Source organism: Camellia sinensis, chromosome 8, assembly GCF_055761805.1.
Source record: "Camellia sinensis isolate YWXY chromosome 8, ASM5576180v1, whole genome shotgun sequence".
Classification (NCBI taxonomy): domain Eukaryota; kingdom Viridiplantae; phylum Streptophyta; class Magnoliopsida; order Ericales; family Theaceae; genus Camellia; species Camellia sinensis.
This window is the reverse complement of record NC_138968.1, coordinates 137,541,398-137,552,747: the sequence shown is the minus strand read 5'-3', so window position 1 is coordinate 137,552,747 and position 11,350 is coordinate 137,541,398. Positions and strand designations below refer to the sequence as shown.

At 33.3% G+C, this 11,350-nt stretch overlaps 2 protein-coding genes across 4 annotated transcripts in view; both read left to right on the top strand.

Annotated features, from left to right (window-relative positions):
- Positions 1–831: 831 nt before the first annotated feature.
- The window catches only part of LOC114276196 (F-box protein CPR1-like), a 113,864-nt gene continuing 103,345 nt past the window's right edge, over positions 832–11,350 (top strand). Inside the window, exons 1-3 of one of the 3 annotated variants that reach the window (XM_082883569.1) lie at positions 832–2,168; positions 2,471–2,557; positions 3,979–4,275. In XM_082883569.1, coding sequence (XP_082739695.1) covers positions 953–2,168; positions 2,471–2,541 — 1,287 coding nt within the window. In that variant the 5' untranslated portion in view covers positions 832–952 and the 3' untranslated portion in view covers positions 2,542–2,557; positions 3,979–4,275. Of the gene's footprint in view, positions 2,169–2,470; positions 2,558–3,978; positions 4,276–6,685; positions 8,556–11,350 lie in introns of those variants that run through there. The other 2 variants (XM_082883571.1, XM_082883572.1) reach the window with 2 other exon arrangements.
- On the top strand, positions 7,183–8,207 carry LOC145798099 (F-box/kelch-repeat protein At3g23880-like). Its single transcript, XM_082885568.1, has 2 exons — positions 7,183–7,660; positions 7,789–8,207. Exons 1-2 carry the CDS (start codon positions 7,183–7,185, stop codon positions 8,205–8,207), a joined length of 897 nt encoding a protein of 298 aa, XP_082741694.1.

Genomic DNA, 11,350 nt, shown 5'->3' with positions numbered 1-11,350 from the left:
GGAACATGGTAAAAGATTTGTAATTTTACCATGGTGTGCACTCCTTTAGGTGAATATCTTTGCACGTTACATAAAAGTATGTAACTTTATCATAAATTTTTATAACATCAATTATAGAATATATAATTTCGTCTCAAATTGAAATAATAAAATATTCATAATTTTGTGATTGATGTTGAAAAAATTTATGACTTGATTACGATATTTTTTATTATATCAGTTTGTAATGAGATACGTATTTTATAATTAATGTTACGAAATTTTATAATAAAATTACGCATTTCATAATAAGGTGCAAATTGTAGGTAGGGGAGTGCACCCATAACATTTCTCATATTATACGAGACTTCCTCTCAACCCGCATCATTGGTCTCGTTTTGGAACTTCCTCTCGACCCATATCATTGGTCTCCTTTATGAAGTTAGTTATTTTAGTAAATTATTTTAATTTTTAGTTATTTTAGTAGGATAAAATTGTTGTGTCTCTAAAGAGAATTGAATTTTTTTATAATTAGATGTGATTTTTGTAAGAGAAAAATAAAATGATTATGAATTTAATATGATATTTTATCTTATTAACTATTTTAGTCTATTTTATTTTTTTTATGAATTTTAAACAAAAAAAAGTCCAAACCCAACTTTGCAAGTCAATTTTTTTTGTCTCCCCCTGAAAGATTTAAAAAGTAACTATTTTGAAAAATTATTTGTTTTATTAAAGATAAATTCTTTAAAAATTTTCGAAATTAAAAAATTCCTAATAGATAAAATCAGAAAAAAAAAAGATATAAAATTAAATAAAATATAAATATATTTTATTCAAATTTTATCAGCCGAACCAAACACTCTCTAACAAAAACATTATGCCGCCAAACGAGCCCTAATGAACCAAAATCGAAGAGGTTTCCTCTCATCATCTGTGTGTGCAAACAAAAAGGGAAGAAGAAGAAGAAGTAATGTCGGACTATCTACCCGAAGAAGTGTGGATTGATAACATCCTCTCAGCACTCCCCATCAAGACCCTCCTTCGATGCACAAGTGTCTGCAAATCATGGTACTCTCTCATCACTAGGCCTAGTTTCATTTCCACACACCTCAATCGAAACAAACAACAAGACCCACCATTATTACTGCTTAGACATTGCTCTGAGCGTCCTAGGAAAGAGCATTTCTCAATACACCATGACAATCCCACACTCGATGACTATGCTAAGCTTGATTTTCCATTTCATAGCGTAAATTCGTATTTCAGGATTGTGGGTAGTTGCAATGGTGTGGTTTGCTTGTCTGATGATCACATGTGCTATGTACACACCATCATTTTATGGAACCCATCAATTAGAAAATCTTTTAACCTCCCAAGACCCAGTGTTGTTTTTCAAACCCATGGCCCTTTTATGCATTCAATTGGGTTTGGGTTTGATTCAATCAATCATGAATGTAAAGTGGCTAGGGTTACCTATGTCGAAGATGGTGATGGTTTTGACATTGTTCCACCCGAGGTTGAGCTTTACTCGGTCAGCAGGGGATGTTGGCAAAGCATTAGTTATTGTGGTCTTCAAAGCATTATTCCCGAGCGATCACCACAGGTTTATATCAATGGGGCTGTACATTGGATTGCATATGATCGGAAAACAAATGGAAGTTTTCACTGCAGTTTGATTGTGACTTTCAATATGTGTGATGAGCTGTTCCGGCAGGTTTTTCTACCAGATAGCTTGGCTGCCCAGCGCTGGACAAACCTGAAGATCAACGTATTTGGGGAATCACTTTGTGTGATGCATCATGTTTGCTCTAGTGCTAACAAAGGATATGACATGTGGGTGATGGAAAAGTATGGTGTAGTTGAGTCGTGGACTAAACTATTTGCTATCATCGATTATCAGGAAAGTTTGGGGCCGGTTCTTGGGTTTAGGAAGAACAGTGAAGTCTTTTTGGTAAGTAGTGGAAATTTGGTGTCTTATGACCCTGAAACAAAAGAAAAGAAGAATCATGGGATCCATGGTATTGGCTACTTGTTTTATGTGGATACTTATGTTGAGAGCCTGGTCTTAGTCAGGGGGTCGAACGGACTCTCAGGGAGGCATGAATTTGTTAAGGAAACCGAACAAAAAAGAATAGCAACAAAGAACAGGAAGAACAGGCAACGTACATTTTTAATGGGAACAAAAGGCGAGATATGATTCTTACTCGTTCTTGATTAATTTATAGCTTACATTTGCTGTTGCTATTTGTTCATGTTATGGATGTGGAATAGACATACGTATACTTTTGAACACCAAAACATTATGTTGAATCAAGGCAACATCTTTTAAATGCTGCTAACCCATTGCAATGACTGAGTATGCATGAATTATGTTTTAGGAGAAAAAGATCAGTTTGTGGAAATTGACATCAGTAGCTCCGTTGTGAGTAATAGTTTCTTTTAACTTCAGTATTATTTCGTTTCTTATGTGTATTCTCTTGTGTCTTAGGGTTGTGGCTACAACGGAAGCTCAAGCTCAAGACTAGGAAGCCGGGAAAGGCGGGAATGGGAAAATGTTAGAAGTGGAGGCATTGAGGTAAGCCATTCCTTTATTAGTTGCCTGTTTGCATATAGTCTTTAACTAGATATAAATGTAGTGAAGTCTTCTTTCAAGAAATATGCGTTCAACTCTGATATTTTTATACTTTTGGAACATTTGTCTTCCTATAGATTCTATGTTTGAAGTATTACTTTACCATTTATATCTATGATGATGTTATTGTCACTGCAATCTGTTTCTTGGGTGGTTGAATTTATATTGACTAGATTAGCCCTGTTTGGTGGGGGTGGTGGTTTTCATGATAAGCATTGAGAATTAGACAATTATGATCCGCGGTTAAAAAAACCTGTGGCTTGCTTCATGAAGACGCATACGGGCTTTGGTTACTCAAAATTGTCGTGTTCTCCACAGTGGAATTTTTTGGAGGGAACCCAAATACACCTTTGCTCCGTTTGTTTTCTAATGAAAATAGCAAAACATGAATGTAATTTTAATGCTCATATTCTACATTCTAGGATTATGAAACGATTTTGAACCAATTCTTATCTGCTACTTAATTTTTAAAAGTTATTTCAAACACCTTTTCAGTGCAATCAGTGCTTTTTTTTTTTTTTTTTTTTTTTTAAAGAAAAATAATCCCTTCTTTCCAACGAAACTTTTTTCCAACTGGAGAGCTGGAGAGATTGGCGTATAACTGAGATGCAATGCCGACATTTATCTCCCCCCCACCCACAAAAAAAAAAAAAAAAGAGATATAATGCTGACTTGCTCACTATTTAATGGAAAAAGCCTCTAACATCTTGAGAGATAATTTTTAGATTGGACCTTAGAAGTTTTTATTTGTGATAATTTGGATTGGATAGTCGTGAAATGTTTCTCAACCCAGTTCTTGCAATTTAATTTATGGGATTCCTGTGGAAAGATTTAATTTTTAAAGGAATTAGATAAAGGAAAGTTTCTAGTTTGCCAAATTATATTTATTTGCTGAAGCCCTAGCTTGGAACTTGAACATCAAAAGCCCTGCCGCAACTCACGTAGCTTTTAAACATTAAAATGAATCTTTTCATTTGATGATTGTAGATGACAGCATCATATTTGCCAAAATATTGGAATCTGTGTGCGGGATAATTAAATCCATTATTATTACTATTGCAATTTTGTGGTCACTTAGAAAGTTACGATGAAAATGATAGGAACTTCCGAAAGGGAAGTCAGGGTGAATCTTTCGAAACTTTTGATAGTTCTCATTGTTAAAAATGATAGGAATTATAGGTAAAGAGAAGTTCAATATATTCTACAAAATTTAATTAAACCGGAACGAAAATTTTAATTTGGAAAATAAATAGACTTTGTAGACAATGTACAATTACTCAAAATCATATTGAATTTGGTAATTATGGTTTCTTTGCGTGACAATTTTCGTGTATTTTATTGTTGAATATACATGATCTTTGCAGGAAATAGGACCATGAAACGGGGTGAAGAAAGCTTTGTTGTGGGACTGTCAGTAGCTCCTGCATCACCTCCACAGAGTTAGTTTTTGTTTTTTGATGCCTCACCTTTTTTTCTATTCTCTGTAGAACAGAGACTTATTCCGCCTTTTACATCATTTTGTGTGTAAAGCCTCTTAAAACTTTCATTAATTTATGTATTATCGTTGGAGTAGTGATTGGGTTTTCTAAGGACTTGTGATGGAGTCACAATAGTATAACTGAAGCATCCGTTATCCTTTGCGGATCCCCTTCCTTGAGTTATATTCTGCTGGTGAGTAGTCATGGTTTCAGTGGTAAAGCAAAACAATTAACAAGACGGAAATGCATAAAAGTTTAATCTCCTAGATTGAAAGAGTGATGAGATTATTAGAATAGTGGTTAGATATATAAGATAAATTGCGTTTATTTATGTAACTAGTATATGGTCATATTAATTGGTTAGGATTAAGTTTATGACATTATGTAAAAGATCTCATTATATAAGAAAGTGATTTTGTTATTTTTATAAAATGAGGGCAAAATAATGTTTAATCATTCAATTCTATAAGATTGGATTGTGAATCCCAACTGTCCTAGAAATACTAATCTTGCAAAGGTGGGATTAGCAATTCGATAGGGCCCTTAGTACCACACCCCTTTTTCAATCCCACCATTTAAGAGGCTCAACAAACATGGCCTAAAAGAATCCGGTGCCAATTTCTCATTCTTTCCCTTTATTTTTATTTTTTCCTTTTCAGGTTACACTCCCAAATTATAAATTCTAGTACGATTTAAGTTTGGACATCTAACTTGCACAAATGCATATAGATAATTCAAGTCATGATATGTTCTTGTTTAATACAGAACCAGAAAAATTTACACAACCCAAAAGAAAATATCTTGAAGAAATTTACAAATCTGAAACTCATTGAGGGAAAGAAAAAGAAAAAGAATGAAGGAAGACCTAGAAACATGCCACAACTTTGGGTGGAGACAATGACATCGAAGAACTTGAAAAGTAGCACGAAACTGCCATCTTAATTCTTACAAATATGAAATATTTAGAACTAGACAACCGCATTACTAATGATTTGAGCATGACCAAGAAAAAAGTTCTTGATAATTTTGGAGCTGACCGGACGGCAAAAACACAATACAAAATTAAAAAAGTAGTGACAATGGAGATGTGATAATGAATCATGAGCACGGTTGGCAATAGATGAATTTACCCTTCCAAAATTGCCACCGGTGAAAGAGTTGGAAAGACATGGTATAAGAAAACTCTATTATACACATCTCATATTATATACACTCTTAGTTATATTATTTTCTTCTTTAGTTATGATCAATTTTTTTTTTAATTAAGATATTATTTTGAAATTTTGATTATGATTTTTTGTGTGTTTGATTATGACTTTTTTTTTTTAATTTTATATTATAACTCAAAATTATAAAATTATACTATTTTCTTCTGTAATTATAAGTGCATGTGGTATACACCCGGGTGTGTAATAGTCTTTCCCCTTGGTATAATGTAATTATGTTAATATGCAAATCTTATTTATTTATTTCAGTGTATGTCAAATATCTACATTAAATATATATATTTTTGCTTTAGTCTTATTTTAAAAAAGTTAATGTAATCATATCAAAATTATAAGACTATTGTTTTTTTTTTTTAAACTTTAGAAGGGGTAAGAATAATTTAGGAAATGTTTAGGAATAGATTTTTTTAATTAAAATATGAGATGAAAAAAAGATGTTTGTAGTGATTTTTTTTAAATTTTTTAACTAAAAAGTATAAAAAAAAAATATTAAAATGAGTGAGTGAGTGAAATGAAACCTTTTAACTTAACATTCACCAAAGAAAAAAAAAAAATCTTTAACTTATGACTAATAAATATCAAAAGGGTTACTAAAATCTCAACTCCCAAACAATCCCTACCCATTAACCAAAAAAAAAACACTAAAAAAAACGACCGCTACCCAGAAACAAAAGTCAATGCAATTGCAGAGATACAAAAATATAGGGTGTCTCTATTTACACACCACCTTTCATCTCAAGGCACAACATTAATTAGTTTATTTTTTATTACAATATTAACCTAATGTAAAATGACAATATTAACCACAAAGGATAAAGGGCTATAATATGCACCTTATGTAAAATTACCATAAAGGACAATAATAAATACAATACACACCTCTCTTTTGAAATGTTCTTTACGTATCTTCTCTCTGAAGAACTCAAGAACCCAAAAACCCAAAAACAAAAATCAAAAACCCTTAAAGAAACAATAAAAAAATGTACGTATTATTGAAGATTTTGATTGGACTGAATGATGGATGCATTTGGCAATATTGGTTTGGAACAATGGAGCAAGAAAAAGGTTAGTTTTTCATATTTATTTATTTATTTATTTATTTTTTCGTTTTCATGTATTTGCTGAGTGGTAAACCGTTTGTATTCGTTTGGATACCCAAATTTGAACAATGTACTCATGTTCGACTATCTACAACCGAACAAGTTCTAATTATTCGATTTTCTAGTGTCGAACATAGTCCACATGTTCGGTTAATAAGTTTCGAACTTATAGCATTTGTTCAGTTTTCAACAGTCGAACTTTTGAACTTAGCTCGACTCTATATTTTTGAACACTTATAACACTTTTTTATTTTTTTATTTTTCCAGAACTGTGCATCCATGGAGGGGATCGTGAACCAGAGGAGAATGGAGTGAAGTCGTCTTCAGCATGAATGGAGATCGGTTTAGACTGGTTCCTAAACCTCTGGGATGACAATGAAACAAAGAATGGAGGGGGACATTGTGTGTGTTTTTGAAGTGGATGTGTAGAATATGGATGAGTAAAGATTGTGGATGGGGTGTGTGAGTGAGTAAGGGTAAAGATGGAAGATTGTGGATAGAGTGTGTGAATAAGGGTAAAGATGGAAGATTGCAGTGTGTATTGGACAAATTTCTTATTTATCAAATTACTAAAGGTGTGCATTGAGTAGTAGTATGCCTTGAGATGAAAGGTGGTGTGTAAATAGAGGCACCCAAAAATACATTTCCCACTCTACTCATATCTATGTTCTCTCTCTCTCTCCCATTCAAGAAACTTTCTCTCTCTCTCTCTCTCTCTCTCTCTCTCAAGAAGCTCCAAGAAATCTCAATCCCTAACTTGAACCATGCTGGACAAACTACCAAAGGAACTGTTGACTAAAATACTCATAAGACTACCAATCAACACTGTCGTTCAATTCATGTGCGTTTCCAAAGCATGGTGTTCTCTAATCACTAGCCCTCATTTCAGTAACAGATACCTCAATCGAACCCTTATTGTTTCCAAATCCAACAACAGTCATCCTCTACTCATCAGACACTTAGACGACATCGAAATTCATCAGGAGCACTATACCATACATTGGAGTAACAATGATGATCCAGTCGATTCGCATCATTTTGAGCTTCAATTCCCTTTTCGGGGTTTCAATAAAGCTTTTCAAATTGTTAGTTCTTGTAAGGGTCTGGTATGTCTCTCAGATGATTTCTATTGTATTATGAACAATGTGATTTTGTGGAACCCAATCATCAAGAAGTCATTGACTCTTCCATTGCCAAGAGCTTCAACTAATTGGCTTCAACTAGTCAAGTTATTGGATTTGGGTTTGATCCCAAAACTATAGATTATAAGGTGTTGAAATTGACCTATTTTGAAGAGGGCCTTGATCATTTTCTCTTGAAAAAACCCCTTTTCATTGAGCTTTACTCACTTCGTTTGGGTTCTTGGACAGACATTGGTGTTGTTGTGCCTATGTGCCTCGTACATTATAATTCATCTCAAGCTTTCGTTGATGGAACCATCAATTGGGTCCCGGTTGATAAGAATAGGTCTAATGCTTTGATTTTGTTATTTGATTTGAGGGATGAGGTATTTGGAGAGTTGAATTTGCCGGAAAGTCTTGTTAAAGTGAATCCTTTGACATTGTCTATTGCAGAATTTAGGAAGTCAATTGTTGTGTGCCATGAGCCTTACATTTCTTCTAGTAAATGTTTTGTATGGGTGAAGGAGTATGGTAAGGTAGAGTCTTGGACCAAACTATACACCATTGATACGGTGGAAATGGGAGAGGTACTTTTCTTGAGGGCAAATGGTGAACTTGTTTTGTCTTCAAGGAATGGATTGATTGCATATAATCCCAAGAATCAATGACGTAGGGATCTTGGGCTTCATGCTGTTCATTTCTTACTTTGTGTGCATGCCTACATTCCTAGCTTGGTTTTACTTGGGGAATGAAATGATACACAAAAACTTCTGACTGAAGAGGCTAATGTTGAGGAGGAAAAACAGTAACTTTGAATGAAATAGGGAAGATTAAGAAGAGCAGACAAGATTCAAGTGTACATTTAATAAAGTTTTAAGTTCTTGTTTCTAATATATTGCTGGAAATTTTGGTTTTTTTGAGAACTACCAAATACACTGATCAAAGCTAGATATCAATAACAATGTAAATACTAGTTTTTTTTTATTTAAAAAAACAGTAAATGCTAGGTTGTTCAAACTTCTGATTTGTTAGCTCCATTTTTTATTTTTATTTTTTATTTTTTTGATTCAGTTGTACATGTAGTTATCAACAAAGGTGGGGTTTTTAGTCCTTCATATGCAGCTAAACTTGGATTCCTTTGACCTTTGTAGAAGTTTGCCTTTTGATTTGATTTGATTTGAAGATAAAGCTTGCAGTATACTTGTCAAGTCAATGAAATGTAAACGAAACCATTCTTAATTTCGCCACCATTTAACTTCTTAATTATTTTAGAAAATTTAAAATAATTAAAATATATAAAGATTTGCATCCCAAACATACTTTTGCATCCCCGTAGTGATAATCTTGAATCCGTCATTGGTTTGAAGAAGCCTTGTTATCTGGCAAAGTCCTCAATAAAACTAGAAATAAAGTATATTGTGGCCAAGATAGCATAGCTTTTTTTTTCAAAAAAACAGTTTTATTATTATTCTTTGGGTTTCCTACTAATTATTTGCTTGTTTCTGCTTTGAAAACAGAGTTCTTTTCACATGTTACATGTTATTGATGAATATTTATAGTTAGGTCTGAGGTAACAGAAAACAGTATAACATCTCGCCAAAAGAGGACGATGCAAGAATGAGATTACATTAGAGGATGCATTTTGATCCTTAAAATATAGAGTGATAACTGATGAGGATAAGAATTGTGATAGCTTGGTTTGTCATTTCATGATTTTTCTATTTTTATCTTGTAGGAATGGACGATGAATTGGTAGCCCCTTTTGTTTATAAAAAAAATGGGGCAAATTTCATGAACACACAAGACTTTCATTTATCTTACTCTTTATTTTTCTCTTCTTAACCCTTGGAAATGCTATGCTAAAGACTATTCAAGAGGTCAAACGGCGTAATACAAACGAAATGTAAAGAAGAAAAACAAGTCCCGTTTAATTTTGAGACCTATGGGCTTAGGAAGAAGATGAAATGCTTTTTTGTTTTTGTTTTTGTTTTTGATGTTGTGAAATGCCTTTTTTTGTTGAAGAGATGGTTTTATGGCTCTAAAATTGAAATTTTTGTGCCATCACCTTATATGTCAATGGAAATATATGGGTTCATTTAGGAAGTGGATTGGCTTTTAGACTTTTGGGCTTTTTAGCTATTTTAGCCTGGGGCTAAAAAATCTCGTTTGAGAAGGGCTTTTTGACTTTTTTGACTTTTTGTGAGAGAAAGAATGTAATGATTATGGGTTGGATATGATGTTTTGTCTTATTGAGCTAAAAAGCCTATTTTGTCTTTTTGTAGCTAAAATAGCCCCTAACCCAACCCAACCCAACCCTTCTTCCCAAACGACGCCAGAGTGGTTAGGAATTTTTTTTTTTTTTTATTCATAGCTACATAGTCGTTTGGATTGATTTAATAATTTTCTAGGTCATGTACATATGCAAATAAAAATGAGATCAAGAAACATTATTACATTTTCAATTTCCTTGATTAGGAGTAATAATCATTTGGCTTAACCATTATACCCAATATCTAATGTATATAGGTTGTGTTTTAAGTTTAGATTTGTGGAGTGATTTGCGAAGAAAAAAAGAAAATAAAAGATTTTTAAATTTAAAAAACATGCATATAGTTTCTACTTATTTTTCTTTATCTATCTTTGTTTCTTTCCTTCCTTTTTTTCTCTTCATAAATACAAAAGTCAAACACAATATAAAATTTCACTAATAAGAAGAAGAAGCAAGTGGTTTCAAAAAGAAAATTCGTTCCAACATTTTCTTCATCTATTCATCATAAAATAGTTGATCCATAGCATATGAGTGATTTTGTTGTATTGTACTAAAATTTTGATCCAAGTGACAAAAATATGTATTCACACTGAAAGAAGAAATAAGATAGAAATATGGAAAGAGAAGGGTGGAATCTGGTTCTGAGAAGAAGAAAGATGAGTAATCAAGCTGGTCGATTAAGGGAGAATGAGTTGGTCACTCTATTCGTGGATGAAGTCCCGGAGTCCATGACCCCCAGGGATCTGTTTAAGCTTTTCAGCAAATTTGGTGTTGTTAAAGATGTCTTCATACCAATGAAAATGAGGAAAACAACAAGAACAAGATTTGGGTTTGTGAGGTATGATTGCAAGGTTGCTGTAGAGGTGGCAAGGCAAAAAACTAATGGATTATGGTGTGATAATAGGGCCTTGAAAGTGAAAATGGCGGTGTACAGTAAATCTGATCAACATAGACAGATTCTAACTAATAAAAGGGAGGTAGGTATGGAGCAGAAGAAGCAGTGGAATCCAATACAACCTCTGATGGGAAATAAAGGTAAGACATATGCAGATGTGGTTCAAATAGGAGGTCAAAATGGCGGAAAACAAGAAAAACAAAAAGTCTCTATCAGAGCTATTGAGGCTGGTAACGGGTGGCTGTATGACAGCTTGCTGGTGAAGCTCAAAGAATTTTTCTCTTTTCATGATTTTAAAAAGGAGATGCAAAAAAGAAATGTAAAGGGTGTTGATGTTCAACAAGGAGGAGAAAAGTTAGTAATTTTATCATTTAGCTCTCATCAACAGATGAAGGAAAAAAGAGCTTGGATGCGGGAGTGGATATATGAGTGGAGTGATCAAGTATCTGAGTGGGATGAAAGGATTTGTATGGATCAAGAGAGATGTGTCTGGATTACTTGTGTGGGTGTTCCCCTCAATCTTTGGAATCTAAAAACCTTCAGAGATATTGGTACTGTATGGGGAGAAGTAATTCAATACCATGAAGATACACTTGGGGGTAAGCACTTTCTGTTTGGCAAAGTTAGGATAATCAGAAACATTATGG